This window comes from Ovis canadensis, chromosome 25 (genome assembly GCF_042477335.2).
Source record: "Ovis canadensis isolate MfBH-ARS-UI-01 breed Bighorn chromosome 25, ARS-UI_OviCan_v2, whole genome shotgun sequence".
NCBI lineage: Eukaryota > Metazoa > Chordata > Mammalia > Artiodactyla > Bovidae > Ovis > Ovis canadensis.
In genome coordinates, this window is record NC_091269.1 from 61,056,067 (window position 1) to 61,078,719 (window position 22,653).

Sequence of the window (22,653 nt, forward strand, 5' to 3'; positions counted from 1 at the left end):
CTGTTAGAGAAAGGCAGCCATTTAGAAGAGAAAATACCTACCCCCCCCCACCCCGCCCTGCAAATGTCAGTTTACTAAAACTCCACCTCATCTGCGAAAAGCAGAACGTGGGCAATAAAAAGGGCTGATAAAGCTGTGTTTGAGGATAAAAGCCCACTCGGTAATTTCGCTTTGTCATTAAGGCAGTGAGCTTGCAGACGTGAGTAAACGAGGGCAGAACAGAACAACATAAATTCTTCAGGAAACCATCCGTGGGCAAAAAGTGCTTCGGAACGCTTTATGGCCTTCGGCTGTTGCACGGCAAATTTATCTGACAATGAGGTGACTCTATTAGCAAGACTAATGGTCTGTTCTGCCCCATTAAAACGGCCAGTGTCATTTCTGAAGGCCTGTGGGTTTACAACACACACCGCCCTGCACCTGCTCTGGAACGTGCTCCATTTTCCCCTCTGAAGCCAGCTAATACAATTAATTCAGGGTGTGGTGGTATTTTTTTTCTCCAACTGGAATGAACATTGATGGTTTCAGTGCCTTCAGAAGCACTTTCTCTTGGCTTGTGATCCGCATTACAAAATCGCAGCCTTCTGAATTCAAAATGTATCAGGTCCATAACTAAAAACTCCAGTTGATGGCAATCTCTGAAACGCCCGATGCTGGGTAATTGTGCGTGACCAGGCTGTGGGAGACAAGCAGGCCAGCCAGGCAACACCGACAGTGATTAAGGATGTGGGAAAAAATCGACAGAGGAGAGGAGCCAGATTTCCTCCAGTTCATAAATTACTCCCTCTGGGAAGCCATCTAACTGTTGGGTGCCACCAGGGTGCCATTTAGTAAATTGCTCTGATTGCCTGGGTGATTCAAACAGCCCCCAGGTGAAGGAGAGATTCGGCCCAGCACCGGGTCACTCTGGGGGCTTCCGACTCCAGGAGCAGAGCAGATTTCACACCAGGGAGGGGCTTATGGCCTCTCTTCTGATTCATGCAGTTAGATGGGTTTGTTTTGATGACTCTGGCTGTGGCCATCCATGATGAAGCAATCAGGTGATGTGCTTAATTCAGTCACACACCCAGGTGGGAAATAGTCAAAGAGAAGCAAATATCTCCTTGAGGCCCCTGGACTGCTACAACGTCATGCTTTGAGCAGGCTCAGAGCAGGCTCTCAGGCGGCTTCTGACCTGTCCTCTCCCCCAGGTGCCCACCACCATGGAGATGTTCTGCTGCTACGGTCCCGTGGTGCCCAATGGGTACGGTGCCTGCTACAACCCCCAGCCAGAGAGCATCCTTTTCTGCATCTCCAGCTTCCACAACTGCAAGGAGACATCGTCAACCAAGTTTGCAAAAGCTGTGGAAGAAAGCCTCCTTGAAATGAGACGCCTCTGCAGTCTGCCACTGTCTGCCACAGGCAAGCCACCGGCAACAAAGGGAAAAGTAACAAGGCCCAGTCAGGGGCACCAACCCTGATGGCTGCCACCAGCTTTCAACTCCTCAGTCCGGCATTCTGCAGCTGCCAGACCCCGCCGAACCCCTTGCTCCCAGCCTTCACCACAGCTTTCTGTAGCTTCCCTATAACTCCAGACCCAACACAGACCACACTGAGGGTTCACACAGAGCTGGACTGGCAGGAGGAGTGCACCCCTCATGAGGCACGGGGATCATCATTATTTATCAAGGTGTCCTTGCGCCTGTGTGTTGGGAAGTAAGACCAGCCTGGCTCTGAGGTGGCCTGGGTGAGATGGGGAAGCCCACTGACTTCCCTCCATAGCCACAGCAGCTCAGTGTTGGCGTGTGCTTCCCAGCAGGACCCAGCATGTCCAGTGGAAGAATGAGTCACCTTATTATGTGCAGTGTACCCAAATGAACCGTGAAGGAAGAGGCTAACCCCAGGTCACTGCCTGTGTCTCCTAGGGAGGAGCAGAGGGCTTTGTTTTCAGATTCAAAGCAGTCTGATCACGGCATTCAGAGCGACCCGCCCTGAGACACGTGGTCCTGTAAGCAGCACCCACCCCCCGACACACACACACACACACACACACACACACACACACACACACAGCCCAAGTTAATTTAAAATACAGTGATCTGGGTCTGCAAACACATTTCTCCTTTTGCCTCCCGGAAGCAGCCTTCCACTGAGTTCAGAAAATCTGGTTTGGCTATTCTCAAAGGGGAAGAAAATGGTCTGCCATTGCCCTGGAGTAGCTGCCGCTCCCTGCTTTCCCTGGGGGCCTGGCAGGGACCGGTCCACCTCCGCAGGGATCCTGCCGCTTGCATTTTTTCTGGTTGCGTTCCCACTCGCCTTCACAAGAAACATGCCCTGGTCAGTGATCTGCCTTTAGGAGGAGAGCAGGGTGCTTCAGGCGTTTTCTGCTGCTGTTGCTTGCTTTGTTTCTTTCATTCTTAAGAGAGGCTTTTAAGAAAAGCACTGACACATTAATTTCAGAATACGATCTCAGTGGCCTAAGCTGGACATCCTTAGACAGCTGGGACTAAAAGGCATGTGGAGGAGCCCAAATCTGAGCTCTTCACCGGCCTGGGGGCTGAGGACACAGCTGGTGAAGAGAGGGGCTGGGGGGAGGGAATGGCTGTGCACAGAGCCAGCCCTGATGGAGGGGCCAACCGTCCACAGAACCGAGCTGAGAATGTCCAGGGAGGCAGCGATTGTGGAGGAGATGAGAGGCACTTTCTGCTAGGGCATATTTTTATGGAAAAGCAACCAGAAAAATCAAATCTGCAAATAGCCAGGCAGCCTGCTTCTGTCCAGAGGAGTGCAGAACTGGGCTCCTATCCCACTGAGTTCTGCCATGCTTCCTGCGGGTTTCCTGAAAAAAAGAAGAGCCCTCTACTCCTCCCGCAAAGACACGAGGTGATGACCTGCCCATCCTGCTCTGTATCACCCTCTCCTGTGGCCCAGGGACCCTTAATGTGTCTCTTCTTTGGAGCACTGTGCAAGCTCTCTGCCCTTTGACTAACATAGAAGCAGGCAGGGCTGAGATGGGGGGAACATTTTGACCTTTGCTGGGACCTTTGATAACACAGACAACCCTAAGCTGTAAATTCCTTGCGCCGCTGGGTTTAGGCTGAGAATTTCTACTGTATGATCCGGGAGATTCTGGCACTGCCCCTTCAGAACCATTGGTCTGCAGATCCATGCTGCTGCCCTCACGCGTCCACCTTTCTGCTCCCCCTGGAAAAGCACAGCCCAAGAGTCCCAGGAATGTTTGAGGAACTACTGTCCACCTGCTGTAAGCTGACTCAAAGCTACCCACTTGTTTCCAGCAAATGACCACAGTGAAGATCCAAGTTCTCTTCTGGTTTCTCTCCAAAAGTTTCTGGGCAGGTAGACAGCTCTGGTTTGGGGATCAGGCAGCCTCACTGGTCTTGGCCAAGAGACTTAAAAAGCCCAGAGACTCAAGTTCTTCTATCATCAAATGGGGACAAGCGCGTCCCAGCCTTGTGAGGTTGTCAGGATGATAGGTCACATGTGTAAAGGGCCTTGCATGAGCAGGTGGGCCCTGGTGCCCACTGTCGGGATGATGTTACCCCAGCAGGCACTGTCCAGGTGACGTTTGTTTCACACTTTCTCTCAAACACCCATTTGTCAGAACCAAACACATCTGCCATTTTCCGAGCTTAGGGAAAGGGAACTGACTGTGTGCTCCGATATCAACCATGTGTGGACGGCAGGCGTTTGGCAGGAGGGAACAGCTCCTCCCTCTGAGGGAGGGGCTGGAAGCTGGTCTTCCCCCTCCCAGTTCAGGTGGGTACACTGAGCGTTTATGTAAAGGCAGTGCTGAGCCACGGCCATCTCTGTGGGGACCCTGGTAAAGGAGACTGTCCCAAGAGTCCTCAGAGAGGTGGAAAATGAAACTTGGAGACTCAGATTTGGGGGGACAGTGATGCATAATAAAAGTGTGTGTGGCCACCTTACAATACTGCTCAGTTGCCAAAATATATAAAGTCGATATTTGAGTTCTATTTTTATAAAACAGTTCTAGATTTATGGCCATATGTACATGTGTATTTATAGCCTTTTGATTTTAAGTTATAGTTTTGTGCTTTAAAGAAATATATGTGTGATGAAAGAACTGTATATTGAAAGCACTATATTCAAATTATTTAAAGACTGTAAGTCTATATTCAATAAAAAGTAATGCCAAGAAAGATGGCATTGGCTGCTGTTGCTGCCCAGAAATGCTATAAAAACTTGTGTAGTAAATTCTGTCAGCTGGGTCAACAATTCATTCGCCTTTGTCTGAGGTCTGAGAACAGCAACGGTGGATGTCTGAAAACCAGGAGCTGGGAGAGAAAGAGCAGGAAAGAACTTAGTTTCTCCTAGCGTGTGGCATGTATAGGGTGAGGGACAGAGAGGGTTCATGGGGTGTTTGTGATCAGGCTGGGTATAGAGATGGGTGTCTCCACCTAAGTCTGTAAGAACATACATAAGCAAAATGAAGCGGAGGGAAAAGCATCAGGTTTGGAGGAGGGATGCCTAAACTATAGACACAGCTCTAGCTCTGATAGCAAGATGGAGTGACTTTGGGGAATGTCACTTTCACCTCTCTAGCCCTCAGTTTCCTCATCTGTAAAATGGGAATATTGATATCAGCACTGCCCATTTCCAGGGTTGTGGCAAAATGACATAAAATGGTCATTGTTCGAAAACTTAGAAGTGATATAAAAATTCTACATTCTTATTGCAGGCTCACAAGTACATGCGCACACACTTCCTGAACCCTGCATGGCCCTGCAGCCGGCGCAGATATATTCCAAACTGCAAACCCCTCCACAACCCCAAGAGTCCACAGAACCGGAACTGTTATGGTTTAGTCGCTCAGTCATGTCCAACTTGTTTCAACCCCATGGACTGTAGCCCAGCAGACTTCTCTGTCCATGGAATTCTCCAGGCGAGAATACTGGAGTAGGTGGCCATTTCCTTTGATCCCCAAACCCGGGATCAAACCTCTGAGTCTCCTGAATTGGCAGGAAGATTGTTTATCTGGGAAGCCTGAACGAGAACCAAGATCCCTCCAAACAGAAGCCCAAATGCTTTCTGATCAAAGCCCAACAGGAACCTTCAAGTGTATGAATTTGTGTGATTGGGATGCAAAGGAGGCGTTGTCCAAAAAGACATGGCTAAGAATATTCTAGGAGCAATGAAGGGGATACGAAGGAGCAGGATGAAAGTAATGTGGCTTTGCTCTTGTTGGCCCCAAAATAACCAGATGTAGGTGACAGAGAAGAGTAACAGGCAAGCCAACCCCAATGAGCAAAATAATGCCACCCCTCTCCTGTTCGTCTGAAGGTCCTGGGAGTGGACATTGGCACATTCAGGTAGAAAGGTAAGGAGGAGTCCCGCCCGGGTTCACAAGAGCAACCACGAGTTTCTAAATTACGCCTAAGCAGCTCCCCTTGGGGACAGAGGGAGAACCAGTGCCGTGGCTTCCCTTTATAAACTGAGGCAGCCTCTCGGCTTCTCTGTTTCTCTGAGTCTTTCTTCCACAGCGGCCTCTTGAGTCTGCAGGGTGAACAGTGCGGCATTCTCACGTCACAAGAGAGGGCCTTTCTCAAAGCCCCGTTCACCCTCGTGTCCCAAGGACCAGCTCTCTCTTTGCTCTCTTCTCCTGCTTCTTCCATTTCCTCGTGGGATTTCACTTCATATTTCTGTTCCTTTCACGTCATTGGATCCCAAGTTTCTGTCCTTGGTCTCTATCTCTTACATAAGAAACTGCAAAACAGCAGGCTGAACTGATAGAGGAGGGCCCGTCCACCTATAAAAACATACACAAAAAGAGGAAAAAAGTTTAAACACATAGTCAAGTTCAAAAGAAAGAAAATAAACCCACATTCTAGGGGGGAAAATGCTATCCAAAACAGAGTGGTGAGCAGGAGCTAAAGGTGTATCGGACCAGACACAGACTCCAGTGGTCGACAGTGGTCTTTTCCACCCCTGCAAGTTGAGAGGACATAACCTCAGCCCAGCCAGGGTCGGAGATGCAACTAAATGCCCCACACTAAACCAGAACCTCAGAGAGGTGTCCTAACTCTGTAAAAAGCACTAGAAACACTCTTCCTATCAGTCCAGGGGAGCACTGAGGAGCCATGCTATTCACACACAGCTGCAGATGATGGAAAAAAAATCCACAAGAAATGTAATTATAAATTTATGCTATATGTGGATGTAGAATCTTATCTTTAAAGCAGGAATTCCAAACCAATAATTTATTTAAATTGCCTAGGTCAGTAAGATCCAAAGGACCTCAGCAGGATCAATTACAAAACCACTTTCCACAACCCTGAACACACCAAACCCCCATGGGGGAAGACGCTCCATTAAAAATGAGGTCACGGGCAAAAAACACAAACAGAACAAGAAATGGCTTATGGGAGCGAAAGCAGCAGACAAGACAAACAGGTGAACAACACTGCAAAGGCTAGAGAAAAGAGATGACTGAGAGAAGCCATGAAATAGATTCACTTAACATTGCAAAGAAAGAAAATCTATGAAAAAGGGAGAGAATGGGGGGAACACACTATTTAAAGAGAAAATGGCTAAGAATATTCCAGAATCAAAAAAACACATCATTCTAAAACCCATGGTCAAAAAAGAAATAATAATGGAAATTTTAAAATATTTAGAGCAAGAAAATAGAGACCTCATATCAAGACCTCTGGCATAGGAACTTCTCTGGCAGTCCAGCGGTTAAGACACTGTGCTTCAAAAAAAAAAAAAAAAAAAGACACTGTGCTTCGAATACAGGGGGCCCAGGTTCAGTCCCTGGTCGGGGAACTAAAATCCCATATACCTCATGGAGTGACCAAAAGGTTTATTAAAAAATAAGATAAACAGATGAGTAACAGGGATTTACTGTATAGCACAGGAAACTGTATTTTTTTAAAAAAAGCTTCTGCAATACAGCAAAAGTGATGCTTTGTGGGAAATTCTTAACAACAGAAAAGAGAGGAGACTCGACTGATGAGTAAAGATGGCTTAAAAAAGTAAGAAAAAGGACCAACCGTAGACTCAAGGAAAGCAGAAGGAAGAGTGAACTCAAAGAAAGTAATAAAGACAAAAACAGCTATCAGTGAAAGAAAAACAGTAACGACAGAGAAGCTAAATAACGGAGAAGCTGATTCTTTGAAAAGACTAACAAAATAGAGAGGTCGCAGGTAAAACCAATAAAATAAAAGGAGAAGGTGAGAAATAAGTAATATTATGAATAAAAACTGACATAACCACAATAAAGTAGCCAATAACAAGATGGCAAAAATACACCAACCAGTTTATGTCAAAAATGTCAAAAAACTCATATTGAAAATTTCTTAGAAAAATATAATTAATTAAGACTGATGTAAGAAGAAAGAAAATTTCTGGATAGTGCCATAATCTTAAACTGAAGTGGTGATTTAAAATCTTCCCACTCGGGGGATAAATAAATTAATAAAAAATTAATAGAAATCATAAGAAATGGTTAAGGTAGCTACATAAGATCAATATATAAAAGTCAACTTCATTTTATACAACAATAAAATCACAATGCTAAATACATGACTTAGGGAATTCTCTGGCAGTCCAGTGGTTAGAACTCAGCACTTTCACTTATGGGGATGAGTTTGATCCCTGGTCAGGGAACTAAGATTCCATAAGCTACACAGTGTGGCACCCCCCCAAAAAAAAAGAAAAAAAAATACATGACTTGCAATAAATCTAACAAATCACACGCGAAACCATCCACAGATAATGGTAAACAACACTTACAGGCATTGAGGAAGAGCTAAGTAAAGGGGAGGTGTGTAAGCACATGTGCTTAGTCGTGGCTGACTCTTTGCGACCCCAAAAGCTGTAGCTCGCCCGGCTCCTCTGTCCATGGGATTTCTCAGGCGAGAACACTGGAGTGGGTTGTCATTTCCTTCTCCAGAGGATCTTCCTGACCCAAGGATCTGTCTTTTATGTCTCCTACATTAGCAGGTGGGTGTTTTACTAGCGCCACATGGGAAGCCCCATAGGAGGGATATTTCAGTATAGTATATAGCAAGACCTCAGGAACATTCAGTTTCCCCCAGTTGATCTCCAGATTCAATGCAACTCCAGCAAAATTCTCAGTGGAAAAGCTGCTGTTTCTGGTTACAGTAGAGTAGTTTAACTCAGACTATGCCTCCTACGTAAGATATCTTTAAAAACCTGGCATATGTACTTTTAAGATCTTCTTGAAAATCATAAAAGAGCTAACTGGATTAAGATCGGGGAGAGAGTGAGAGCAAGCACAGCACTGAGATGCTTTTTCTCTGGAGCTATCTAGTGATCTTGAACAGGCAACCTAAAAGATGAGATGCAATTTTGAGTTTGCAGAGTTAGGCTTCCAAAAACTGGAGTGTTAAACACCACCAAATGAATCTTGGTAAGCCACCACCCTCATTGGGCCAGGATTCAAAAAAGACTGCACCACAGTAATGAGGGAAAAAAATACAAATAAACCAACCTCCACATGGACTGCAGCCCAGTTTCAGGCCATCTGGATGGCTAAGCAAATCTCAAACCCTGAAATTGTATTAAGATGATCCTGAGTTGCTCATGCTACCAGGCCCAGGCAAGAAGTGAAAAATAAAGTCTTCCATAGAGGAAAATAACATCATGCTTGGCCTCAAGTTATTTTTACAAATAATTTTTCTAATACAGTGTCCAGTACACAATTAAAGTAAACCAAGCACTCTAGGAGACAAGACAAATCGACAGAAACTAGCAGAAGGAACAATAGAAACAGACACACAGGGTCTCCAGACAGTGGAATTCCCAAACACAGAGTATGAAACAAGTATTTTTATATGATCAAGAAGATAATACCAGGCCTAAAAACCTTGGCAGGAAACTCAACTGTATGAAAAAGTGGCACAGCAAATTTGAAAAGGAACTAAACTAAAATTCTAGAGTTGAAAAACAAACAGTTGAACTAATGCATGAGATTGATGGGTTTCATAGCATTTAAGACACAACTTCAGAGAAAATTAGTAAACTGGATTACAAGCAAAAATGAACGTATGTACACACACACACACACAATCCCAAGAGAAGCATGGAAGAAAGACACAGGAGAGACCTTGAGAATAATACAGTGGGAATGCAATGGGAATGCGCTGAGAAAGTGTAACATAGATTTAACTGGAGTCCCGGAAAAGTGAGCAAAGGGGCCAGAAGCAACATGTGAAGAGATAATGGCTCAAAATTGTCCAAAAACAGATGAAAGACTTAAATTCACAGTTTCAAGAGTTCCAACAAATACCAGGCTAGAGAAATAAAAAGACATTATACGGACCTTACAAAGGTTTCCAATTTATACCACGTGCCTGACTTACCTGGGAAGGTGACTTGGCCATTCCAAGCTTCTGTTCTGTAAATAGAAAACATAACCTACTTCATAGGAACGGCAAAATGATTAAATGAGATAACACGGAACGTGCTTAGCTTGTCGCCTGACATAAACTTTCTGTCACTAGCCCTATATGCTGTTAACTGCTATTATTTATCGTTAACACTTGCCACACCAGGTTGAAATTTTTACCGTTTACCGTTTACCGGCTTGTGAGGGTCGCGAGAGCAAGTGGCTTCCGACATCACTACATTCTTCTGCCCCTCAGACGTAGGCACATAGTAGGTGCAGGCATTCAAGTTTCCTCATCCCCAGTCCCCACGCCAGGCACTTGGTTGGTGACATGGGACGCAGATCCTCCGGCTCCACCCACAACCTCCGTGGCCCCGCCCACCCACGCGTGACCACGCCCACCCCCGCCAAAGGCCCGAAGAGCAGTTGCCTAGCAGTGTGTATTGCGCCGTAACCCCGGCAAGAGTCCTGGCCATGCCCAAGAACGCGCAGGTCATCGTGCGCTATGGGCCGTACAGCTCAATCGGTCTGTCAGTGGAGCACCGCACCTATCGCCTGGAGGGCCTGCTAGGTAGGCAGCCGAGCGCCGAAGGGCCATCCAAGGGCCAAAGGGCCATCCAACTGCATGGACTCAGGGGCACCCCCGCCTCTGAGCATCTGCGCAGGCTGTGCCCTCTGCCTAGGCTTCCTTCCTTCCTTTCTCTGGAAATCTTCCCTAAACCCCTGCTGCCTAGTGTTAAGGGGAGAACAGACATACACGGTGAGCCCGCTGGGTGCTGAGTAGTAAATTTCCCGAGGTTACATGCCTGCTTCGCACACTGGGAAACTGAGGATCAGGAGTATTGACTTTTCCAAGGTCACTTGGCTGGAAAATGGCAGAGAGTCTATTCCTTGATCTTTCGTTCATACAGTAAGCCTTTACTGAGTATCTGATATTTGCTGGACACTCTTCCAGGTACTGAGGACACTCTTCCAGGTACTGAGGACACTCTGGTGAACAAGATGCAGGACCCTGAAGTGCGTGTGTCCTTGTCGGCTACTAACTGTCAGCTGTGCCGTGCTTCTGGTAGAGCAGCATAATCACAGTGGGACCTCCCACTGGCCATAACTGGAGGGGAGAGGAAAGAGAACTAGAAAGACTTAGTTGCCTGAATTACATTTGAGTTGAGCTTTAAAGAATGAGGAGAAGCTAACTAGGGAAAAGGAAGAAAGAGCATTCCAGGTAGGGGGACTGATGTCTGCAAAAGCTGGAAGCATGAACAAATGACCTGTGTCTTTGTTGAACTGATGAGAGGGTGAGGCTGGAGAGGTGGACAGAGGCCAGATCCAGCAGGCTGTATTATATTAGGCAGGGGAATGAAGTTTTGGCTGCTACAAGTAAGACAGATTAGAGGGGGCCAGGAATGGAAGCAGGGAGATAAGGGGTCCAAAGGAGAGAGAATAGTAGCTTGGGCCAGGACGGCCATAAAGGGGTGGTGGGTTAAAGTAAAAGTATTGGTACTCCCTACGAGGATGGAGCTGGGAGGAGCGGGTCAGGAGGATGTGCTTCGGATCCAGCCAGTGTCTGGCTAGAAAACCCCAGAGTTCACAAAAACACTGCTTGAGCTAATAAAATCAGCATGGTTTAAGTATACAAAATCAACACACAAAAATCAGTTGTAATTCTGTATCTAGCAATGAACAATCTGAAAAGGAAATTAACAACTCCATTTACAATAGCGTCTAGAAGAACATAACACATGTGAACAGATTTAACCAAGGAGGTGCGAATCTTATGCACTGAAAACTATGGACGTTCCTAAAAGAAATGAGAGAAAACCAGAGTAAATGGGAAAATACGCCGTGTGCGTGGATTGGAAGACTCAATAGTGCTGAGATGACGATACTCCCCAAAGTGGTGTACAGATTCAGTGCAATTCATATCAAAATCTTGATGATGGTTTTTTTTGCAGAAATGGAAAAAGTCATTCTAAAATTTATAGGTAATTTCAAAGGATTGAGACTAGCCCAAACAATCTTGAGAAAGAACAAAGTTGGAGGTATCCCACTTGCTGATTTCATAACTTACTTGAAATTATAGTAATCAAAATAGTGTGATCCTATCATAAGGATAAGCACATAGAACAATGGAATAGAATCAAGACTCTAACAGTAAAACCGTCACATTTCCAGTCAACTGACTTTTGCCATCAGTGTCAGGACTCTTCAATGGGCAAATTTTTTATTCTTTAACAAACTTTACTGGAAAAACTGGATGTCCACATGAATATCTTTTGAATAAAATTAGACTTTTTTATACCATATTTAAAAACTAACTCCAAACAGATCAGAGGTCTAAATTTGGAAACTAAAAAACTCTTAGAGGAAAGCATAAGGGCAAATCTGAATGACCTTAGATTTGTCAAGTATTTCTTAAACATCAAAGCATCGGTAACAAAAGAAAAAATAGGACAACTGAACTTCATTACAATTGAAAACTTTTGTGCATCAAAGAGCAATACTAAGAAAGTAAAAAGAAAATCTAGAATGGGGAAAAGATTTGCAGACATACGTCGGCAAGCAGGACCTCTCATTGTGACTGGAAAGCTTCGTAGGCTTTCTAAACCAGCCTCCCTAGGACTCACCAGTCTCTCCTGCATTTTTCCGTCTCAGTGCCTGGCAGGGCCATTCTTTCACTTGAACCAAAAGCCCTGCAGGCACCTTCCTCGCCTCTCTTTCCCTCACACCCACTTTCGTCTAGCGGCACATCCTGTTGGTTCTATCTTCAAAGCACCCTGCAGAATTCAGCCATGTCTTACCTTCCCTCCCACCACCCTCTGGCTCTTTGTCCAAGCCACTATCAGTCACCTCCTGCCTGGGTCCCTGTCCTGGCCTCCTCACTGAGTCCCCTGTGACCACCTTGTCCGCTGTAGTCTGTTCTCAGCCCCAAAGCCAGGCGATGCCATTAAACCTGAGTGAGAGTGCGGCCCTTGCCTCCAAGAACACTCTGGTTGCTCTTAGCTCACTCAAGGGAGAAGCCAAAGGCTTACAGAGGGCAGCCAGGCCCCACGTGACCTCCCTAACCTCATTTCCTCCTTTTGCTGCTTAGCCTCGCCTCCTATTCACTGTACTCCAGCCGTATCAGCCTCCTCGCCGACCTTGAACACACCTAGCCCACTTTTACCTTGGAGCTTGGAAGTACTCTACTTGGGAAGCTCTTTCTGCACATTGCTGCCTGGTCTTTACTCACTCAGCCTTCAGGTCTTTCTCAGAAGTCCCCTTCATGGGCAGCTGTTCCTCGAGCACCTCCACTGACAATGCCAGCACTTCCCTCTGCCTCCATCTTCTTTATGTCCCTTCCCTCCTCCTCTCTTTCTTCCTAGTGCTCGTTAGTATCCAGCATAACTCTGTTTCACCTATTTCTCTCCTTATCCTTCTCTCCTACCAGGATTCCAGGGCAGCAGGGATTTTTGTCTGTTCTATTCTCCACTGTGTCCTGGAGTCTGAAACTGTGCCTAGACTATCTTGAGGATGGACAAATCTTAGTTAAAATGAACCTGCAGAGGGCTGAACACTGGAGCCACAGAAGGTGAGACTGTGGAGGAAACAAAGGAAAGTTGGAGCTGGGCGACCACAGGACATGGGGCAGTGGTCCCGCTGAGGGGGGCAAAGACAGCCAGCCTGGAGGCACAGGGTAAGATACGAATTTCAAGAGCAAATGGCAAACGGGCACCGCACCGTCAGCAGGAGTTACCTTCAGAAAAAGATGAATTCATGATTGATGAAGAACGCAGAAAAAGAGTGTTCTCAGAGGCCTGTGATGGGAGGGGAAGTTGGCACAGTCGCTTTGAAGGGCAGCCTGGCAGCGTCCTGAAACTTTACCACACACCGTGGAATCCAGCTGCTCCATCTCTCAGTTACATCGACATATAAAAGCTCACACACACACCTGGAAGCATGCCCAGGAACGTCTTCTGCATTCCTTGGTCATTGTGAAAAATTGGAAACAACCGGAAAAAGGAACGGCTGGATGCATTGCGGTTCATCCATCACGTGAAACCCGCTGTGGCAAATCTGTGTATACTGACAGGCTGGATCTCCACAGCACAGTGTTAAAAGAAGAAAGCATACTCCTGAATTTTACCTACACTATGAGCTCGCTTCCATTGAAAAAGACAAAGGGGGGAGGAAGTATTATAAGTGATTTTTAAATTTTTGTCCTTTGTTTTCTGTAATTTTTAAGGTTTTTAAGAAATCAGTAGTCTGCATTACATTTACCATCTGATAAAACTGAGAGTTTAAAATACTTTTTTAGCAGCCCGAGTATTTTAGGAAGCAAGAAAGCAGGTAGGTCTGAGCATCAGTCTGCTGGAAGGTTGTGGGGAAGAACTGTGTGAGTCATCAAATGTACTGATGGGTCTTTGCCCCTGACAGTTTAGGTTCCGAAGTGGGGCTGAGGCTACAGCCGCAGGAGGTGAGGGAGTGGGTGAAGATGAGGAAATAGACAGTCCAGGCAGCTCTCCCCACAGTAGGGGAGGGGAGGGAGTATTTTGAGAAAATTGAAGGGAGAATTTGTATGGTTGAAGGAGACTTGAGTACTGCAAGGTGTCAGCAGGTGGTTGATTTTTAAAGTTAGCTCTGCGTATCCCTGAATGGTAATTTATACAATTCTCTCAGCCAATATTTACTGAGGGCCGGTGACAAATTCCAAGGTGTTTACAGAAGCAAAACAAGGAGCATCTGCTCCCCTTTCTCTGTCCAACACTCCCCCATCCCTTTAGACCCAATGAACATGGTGGCATAGTGGTTAAGGAACCCACCTGCCAACGCAGGAGACACAGGAGATGTGAGTTTGATCCCTGGGTCAGGAAGATCCTCTGGAGGAGGAAACGGCAACCCACACCAGTATGCTTGCCTGGAAAACCCATGGACTGGGGACCTTGGCAGGCTGCAGTCCATGGGGTACACAGAGAGTCAGACAGGACGGAGCACACAGGCCCACACAACATCACACCAGGCACGGAGCGGTGCCTTTGCAGACCCACGTCTGTAAAACCTGCCCCCAAGTTCTGTGTGTTTCTTTAAAGATCATAGTCCTCTATCATTTCCCGAAACCCTGCTGGCTTTGGAAATATGCCTGATCTCTCCTGAACTTACCCTGCCTTAAGCAATCTGAAATGTTTAGTTCTTTCTTTATTACCATGAATTATAAAAGCTCAGCAAATATGTCCTGACTATGGCCTCAAGACTGATAAAACTAAACCAACTCATACTTAACAAAGAGTGTTAATTTCCCTAGCCACGGTCACCCCTTGCCTGCTGCGCTTAAGTCTGCCAGATGACCTGCTACAGAGTAAGAGACTCGTGGGAATAGACTCCGTCCTTATTTAGCTGAGATGCTCTGGGTGCCATCCTCCTGTCCCTAGTTATGCATTAACTGCCCTTGTTATTGGTCATCGACTTTGCATCTGTGGTGAGCAGAGGAGGGGGAGATGCCTGTTTGCTTGCCTTGACTTTCTAAATCATTTGTAGATGGCACAGTTCCGCCAGCATTGAGAAGAGGGAGGCTTTTCCATATCCCTCCAGTTCACCCAGCTCCCCCATGAAGAATGAGGTGCCACTTCAAAGAGTCAGGCTATCTGCAGGTGGCCTTACAGCTTCTGGTTGATTTATGCTGGAGTTTAGCCACTGCCTTTGCAAAGACTTTGTTGCGCAGAGTATATTTATCTGACCTTTCTTTGAATAGGCAACCATAGCAGCTCATAGGAAAAAAGTGGGTCCTCCACATAGAGAGGTGGCATTTGGATGAACTGCAGGAATTCTGGTCCTTCTCTGAGTGTGATCCCTTAAGCCTGTACTCGCTGCCCTCCTGCCAGGCTCAACACATCCTGGACTGTGGACTGGTGAGAGGCGGATGGGCATCCTGAGGATGAAGAGGCAATGTAGACTCCGAGGTGACTGGTCCCTTTAATAAGACGCAGATTTATGTCCAGAGTCGTTGGAGGTGTCCACTGCCATTATGAGTTTGTTTATGCAGTGAGCTGCATTAACAGGCCCCTCTCCGCCCCGGAGGAGGATGGATTCTGGTCAGTGAAGGAAAAAGAGCTTGATAAGGCAAATTGAAGAAGGGCATGCTCTGTTACGGGGACTTCTTCCTGGGAGGCTTCATCTGCTCAGATATTGAGGCAGATGCCCATTCTTCAGCACTGCCCTCCACCTCCGTAGGGTGGGTTATTTGGTGGATCAAACCCTATGTCTTAGGTACACCTTGCGTGGAAAGAGTGCCGCTCTTCTCATAAAACGAACCCCAAATCCAGAGGTTCGTGTGAGGCTCGGCCAGCTGTGCCCTGCAGAGAGGGGACCGTGTCGGACTGTGGGGGCTGGGCGCGTCTTCCCAGTTCTCCTACAAAGCCTCTCGTCCTTATCCGGCGGTCACAGGGGCCAGCCCCAGACCGAACCCGCGCTCCTTCTCTCCAGAACCCCCAGGCTTGGAGGTTATTGGGAAAGAGGTGGAGTGTAAGATGAGAGTGCAGAAGCTGTTTTGTTCCGATTTTTTCCAATCAAATTGGACTACATGTCCTAGGAGTGTCTTCAGACAATGCACAACCAGGGTTGTGGAAACCAAATTTCCTCCCACCTACCCAGTTTGCAGCTTCTCCCTCTCAGGCTGTGCCTCCCCTCTCCTGAGCAGGCACTGCCAGGGGGCATAGGACCCCCAGAAAACCACCTATAAACAGTTTTCATGCCTTTATGCCCTGGAAAATCCACTCGCTATTCCAAACTGGGCGGACGGCTTCATTTAAATAAGTCCCTGGTCCAAACTGAGCGCCTCCCTCCAAAGATGTTCAAGTCACTGAAATAGAATGCAGCCACACAAATATGCCACAGCTGTGGGTGTTCTGTGCAGGGAGATATTAGCAGACACGAGGAAAATTAGGGCCACCCCTGGGCGCCCAAGGGGCGCTATCTTGTTAATGGAGATCCTCGCTGAGTTGCTTGCTGAAGTTCCTTTCCAGAAGTGAAATTAAAATCACACAATCAAAATGTTCACAGTTGGGGCTGGATGTTCTTGAACTGATTGAAAGATGAAGAAGTGGACACGCCAACATTTTGAAACAGCAATTGTCTCTGTAATTAAATGCAATTAACTATCATAACTGTTAGCTTTTCTCCACATAGGCCTGATTGAAATGCTGAAACTTTGAAAAACATACCCTCCTCCCATCTGATTTCTCTTTCCGTCCTCACCAAAATTCTCACAGACAGAGACTGCCAAGTGTGGTGATTCAGTGCACAAACTCCAACACAGAGGTGATAGTGTGAACATATCAGGACCTGGGGAGAAATGTGCTGGCGAAAACAGAGCTCCAGGCTGTCCCATGCACGCCATTTCTCCTAAGCCCATATACCCTTGCATTTCCATAATAAAGAATAAGTTTTTAATAAAATAACCATTTTCCCATAGCTGATCTCTAGGGAAGGCGCTGTTGAATGTAATAACTAAAATGCAGATTCCAAAGAGAAGAATAAAAATATAGTCCATTAACTTTGAAAACATTTTTTTCTCATTATTATTAAAAAGCCTAGAATATGCTAAAAGAATTTTTTTCAAGTTTCTCATCATCTCACCAGAGAGATAACCACTGGATAGTTCCCTTTTTCCTAATAAATACACATACTTTCATTACACGGAATACATATTTTTAATACATCTTAAAATGTAACCCTGATTTTTTGCTTATATTACAAATATTTTTCTTGCTATTAAAAATTCATAGACATTTTTTAAATGTCAAAATAAAATCTTATCATGTGCCTTTACCACCATTTACTTGACCATCTTATTATTGGGCATGTAAGTGATTCACAGTATCTCATCACTAATTGTATAATAGTGTATGCCTATAGAAAGGAGCTTATTGTTGTAAAGTCTGCCTGTATTTCTGATTTTTTTTTTGTAAGTGCAATTTCCTGGGTCAGAGATTAGAATCATTTTTTTAATTCTAATTTTTGAGGCATTTGAGACTTTTGACATTTACTTCCAAATTGCCCTCCAGAAAGGTGACCAACTGATATTTCCATTGTCAGGATAAGAATTTACCTAATTTCCTATATCCCCTCCAACACTTGAGTATCACCTGCTATGTGGAAGACTCAAAAACTCTTCCTAGAGAAAGCTCATATTTTCACTGACCATGTGACTCTGGCACAGACCACAGCCCAAACCGAAATCTCTCAGGCCTCTGGCTGTGCTCCCCAGCAGAGCGGAGGGCATGTCAGGCTGTGCCAGGTGGGCACCCACCGGGGAGGTTGAGTTACGGCCTTGAACAACTGGAGAGCAGGCCAGTCGCAGCCATCCGTGAAGACATCTGCACGCCGGGCCGCCTGTCCCCGGGGCGCCCACACCCTTCTCTGTCTTTTCCAGCTGTGCTGGCTGAAGATGGACACCAGGTCCTCCTGGAGAAGATCGAAGACTGGAACGTGGTAGAGCTCATGGTGAACGGAGAAGTTGTCTTCCGCTGCAACATCAAAGACCTGGAGTTTGGTAAACCCTCCCACCCGCGTTTTGCTTCTCAAGGGCCCTTCCGTTCCTAGTTTAGTTGCCGCTGTGTTCTGCCCAGATTCAAGCTGGGTTCCCTTCCGAGTTTTAACTTCTTACTCTGTTGCGCACGAGTGGGTGCATCCTAAACCACACACAACAAAGGGCTTGATGCTCCGGGCTTCTTCACGGGACACCGAGAACAGGAGGGTTGGAAAGACGATGAATCTTTAGCTCCAGACTACACATGGGACTGTGCGCATTCAAGGAGAATAGGTTGTTTAGTGTTGTTGATTTTCATTTTAATAATGTGCGTTTTATTATTACTTGCTTTGAAAATGGTTTTGGTTCCGTTTGATTGTTTTATCCAGGCTGGCTAAGACAATTAGAGTCAATAAGCCGGCAGTGCGTGGCATCATCAGCCACAGTCTATGGGTTTCTTTGCCCCAGAGAGCTTTAGGCTTAGCAGGCTGGCATTGTGCATGCCTCCCTCTGCTCAAAGCCAAAGCTTTCCCACTACACTAATACTCTACTAAAGGCTAGTTAACAATTTACACGCCTGGAACCTTCAGAAGTGCTCTCCTAGTAGAAGCTGTATGTATGTCTTCTATGATGACATTGTAAAATGTATAAAGCTGGCTAAAAGAAAATTGTATCTATGTCCCTAGGAGGTGGCGGTAAACTAGACCCACTGTGCAGAGAGGCCAGGACAGCTGTACTAAATGCCTACTGATCTCCTCGCGGGAACAGGCATCCCATGTCAACAGAAGCGCAGCTGCCTCCGGCCATTCTGCAGTTCAGACAAAAGCAGCCATTCCAGGCCTTGGACGCTGGGCTCAGACAAGACAACACCCCGCTGTCCTTCAGCCTGCACAGCACAGGTTTCTCACCTGGCTGCAAGGAACAGAACCCACAAAAGTAATAAAACCTCACCATTCGCAGCATCTCTCAATCTCAACCCATAGGGAGAGTGAGCCCTCCAATATCAAGTACACATTGAGCTGAAGGAAATAACAAAATGCAATCTAATAACAAGACGCCATCCCTTGCTAATAACGCAAAGTTGCCAGAAGCATCAGAGGCTCCGCTCTACAGTTCGTGAAGAGCGAGGAAGTGATAAAATTAAAGATAAGGCAGGAGGGGGATGGTGGGTGGGAGGACACTAGGCTTTGAGAATCTGAACCAAAAGTTCATGTCAGTATTTGGAAACCTGCCTATTCCTACAGGCTGACTTCTTGCTCCCAGGGAAATAATACTCAACATGCTAATATACAATCACCTAACGGAAAATATTTAGTTATTTTCCTTTAAAGCAAGCAAATGATCTCTGCCTTATTTTGCATTAGCCAGACCCACAGGCTGGTCTGTAGAGGGCCCCAAAGAGGCCAGGACAGAAGGGGAAAGTTGCTCCCCATTCACTCTGGAGGAAAACAAAGTCAGTGAAATTAAAGAAGAGTTTTAGCTGTACAGGTCAGTGCCAAGCTCAGCCATGTCAAAATGGTGTTCATTTTCCTTTAGGCTCTATGTACCAACTGTAGCATGCATTCTCAGCTGTAGAGTAAAGGAAAGGGGAGAAATGTAGGCATTGATCTAATGATGTTAAATGTGAGGTCATGGTAAGAAAGCATCACTGAAGAAAGCCGGATACAGAAGACTCTGGGCACTGTGTTGAAAGAGAAGGGCTTTCAGGGCCTGCAAGAGGCAGCAGCTGGCTCTGGGCACACATCCCACAGGGAGGCGGCTACCCTGCGCCCTACAGCCTCACTGCACCTGGAGAGCCATCCTTCCCATTGCTCCAGGGAGCCTCAACCCCCACCTGCACCCCAGAGCTTCAAAGGAGTCTGGGGCTCCATGAAACCACTCGGACAAGTTCTTTCTCGCATGTGATGAAATAAGGGATAGAATTTTCATTTTCAGCCCAAGCTTCACTTATCAGATTTTATTCAGAGATGACGAATTGCTTAGGACTCTGGAAATATTTAATCATCTTTCCTGTGAACCTGAGACTAAAAACAAGTCTTCCCGTTGTCTGGTGCCAGTTGTCACACGGCTTTAGTAATCCTAGATTTAGTTCTTTTTTCTCAAAGATCCGTTTAAGTGATTGTTTTCATACGAACATTTCCCTACAAGAGAAGTACATTTTCATTACAGTAACATGAAACAATACAGGTAAAGTAAACTCGATAATGTTGGTTTATTTCAATCTGGGTTTCTTCCAGTTGTGTCTGGATGTTCATTAAGAGCTAGACTTACACAGAAATAGATTTCACCAATTTGGGATCACGCCATACATATCCATTACGTATCTCTTTTTTAAACTTGACATTTTATGTTGAACTTCCTTCCATGTGACTAAAATATTTGCTGACTGTCTAAGCATTCTATCTTGAATCGGGAAATTTCTTCCTGCTTGAATAGTGATTCCCACTTTTAGTGCCAAAACTTCTTAGACTGGGAAACAGAATCACAGGCTTCCCCGTCTGCATTTGCTCTGGTAGCTTCAGCTTCTCTGCAGTCATCTTGCCCTCCTCTGACACACCCCCACCCTGGTCTGTATTTGCACTTCAGAGCAGACCCCACCCTCCATGCACCCAACCTTCTTTCCCCTTCCCCGTGACCACAGCAGAAAGGCTGGTCAGGGGAAAATTACACAAGAGTCTAAGAAACAAACAAACAAAAAAAAAACAAGTGCAGACAGCGTCTGGGAGATACGTGTGCCCAGGACGCTGTGCTCCAAGTTAGGTCAGAGCTACATGATACATGAATCGGCATTGCCGTGAAGAATCCCAGGGTTGCCTCTGCATGGTAGGCTTGGAGAGGTGGGTGGGGTGGGTGGAGACAGGAGGCCTGCAGGACTATCATTTCTTCCTTTATGTGAAAGTTTTCAGCAATGGGATTTATTTTTACTTTGCATATGAGCGTGTGTGTGTGTGTGTGTGTGTGTGTTGGGGAGCGGGGTACTTTTCAAATAAACATTCAAAATGAAATCAAGAATTTGGCACAGAAGTGGTCTGTCTATATAACCTAGCTCTGTCATTGATTAAGAAGAGCTTTTCCTTTGAAAATGGAATCATTTTTTGATCTAAGGAACCTTGCCCTTATCCTCCTTCTCTGCCTCCCTCTGCCTCCCATCTTTAAAAGATATCTCCCTCCAGTGATGCAGGAAGCATGGCTTATTCCCAGTTGAAGGCAAAAGTACTCCATGCTTCAACAAACTAGACATTTGGACTGCCTTTGAATGCTTTTAAAGTGCCACTTAATTAAATCACATTTAAGTTTTGTAAGACGCCGAGTCTATTTCTTTCCTATTGGAACGTGTAAAGAAAGTATCTTTTCAGACTAAAGTTAGAAGCATGCTGCTGCTGCTAAGTCGCTTCAGTCATGGCAGACTCTGTGCGACCCCATAGACGGCAGCCCACCAGGCTCCCCCGTCCCTGGGACTCTCCAGGCAAGAACACTGGAGTGGGTTGCCATTGCCTTCTCCAATGCATGAAAGTGAAAAGTGAAAGTAAAGTCGGTCAGTCGTGTCCGACTCTTTGTGACCCCATGGACTGCAGCCCACCAGGGTCCTCCATCCATGGGATTTTCCAGGCAAGAGTACCGGAGTGGGGTGCCATTCGAAGCATAGAACTATCTTGTTAGTTTTGTAATGAAATTTGGAATTGCTAAGCTTTTTTCATCTAGCCTTAAAATTTTTTAAAGAATGGAGATTTTTTAGGGGCCACCCGGGGCTGCTTCTGCCTGGCTGTACTTGCTCTCTTGGTGAGTTCACCCTTTAAAACCTTGACAAGCAAAACTTATCAGAGAACTGTGTCACAGATCAGTTTCCAGGGTAAGCTGCTGGGCTGTTTGAGCAGTGAAAGATGAGAAGGACTCCGAAGGACTCCAAAGTATCCCGAACACCCTCAGAAGCAAGGTAATATTCTGGGATTTGATGCTTAAGCCTCCCCACACCAAACATTCATCCCCAGCTTGTGGGCGGCACCGTGGAGGAGAATAATTCAAACGACCATGTGTGTACACCCTGTGGGTGCGAGGTTTCCAGAAGAAACACGTAGTTGGCCAGATGCAGGCAAAAGACGAGAAAATGCTAGCCCAGGCCACTGGCAATAAGGCGTGAAGAAATCTTCTCCCCAAGTCTCTTGGACAGTTCACGTTGTCGTTGTTCAGCCACTCGGTCACGTCCAGCTTTTTGTGATGCCGTGGCCTGCAGCACGCCAGGCTTCCCTGTCCTGTTCATGGGAAAGTGTCTATTTGTGGTTACTTGTATGGTAGTGCCGGAGAAGGCAGTCCTTCTCGCCACTCCAGTCCTCTCGCCTGGAAAATCCCATGGAGGGAGGAGTCTGGTGGGGTGCAGTTCACGGGGTCGCGAAGAGTCAGACACGACTGAGCAACTTCACTTTCACTTTTCACTTTCATGCATTGGAGAAGGACATGGCAACCCACTCCAGTGTTCTTGCCTGGAGAATCCCAGGGACGGGGGAGCCTGGTGGGCTGCCATCTATGGGGTTGCACAGAGTCGGACACGACTGACGCAACTTAGCAGCAGCAGCGTGGTAGTGTGATCAAGGGCGTCAGTCCTGGATGTGAACTGAAGTTCTGAGTCTGGAGCGGAAACCCGTGTTCTCCTCCGTGGGGGCCAGAGGTCACCCTGCGAGAGGCCAGTCAGGGCAGGCCAGGCTGAGTGACACTAAGCTGGTAAAAGGAAATAGCAGAGCAAAGAGCTCAATGACTGCCCTTGGCCCTGGCTTCCCCTCCCTGG

The 22,653-nt window shown here is 46.4% G+C and overlaps 2 protein-coding genes across 2 annotated transcripts in view; both read left to right on the forward strand.

The window, feature by feature from the left end:
* CHAT (choline O-acetyltransferase) overlaps nt 1-4,160 on the forward strand; it is a 45,228-nt gene extending 41,068 nt beyond the window's left edge. Inside the window, exon 14 of the mRNA XM_069571565.1 lies at nt 1,191-4,160. Coding sequence (XP_069427666.1) covers nt 1,191-1,460 — 270 coding nt within the window. The 3' untranslated portion in view covers nt 1,461-4,160. The remainder of the gene's footprint in view (nt 1-1,190) is intronic.
* Nucleotides 4,161-9,847: 5,687 nt separating this feature from the next.
* C25H10orf53 (chromosome 25 C10orf53 homolog) lies at nt 9,848-18,624 on the forward strand. The gene is made up of 3 exons (XM_069572654.1): nt 9,848-9,944; nt 17,778-17,897; nt 18,560-18,624. Exons 1-3 carry the CDS (start codon nt 9,848-9,850, stop codon nt 18,622-18,624), a joined length of 282 nt encoding a protein of 93 aa, XP_069428755.1.
* The last annotated feature ends 4,029 nt before the right edge of the window (nt 18,625-22,653 follow it).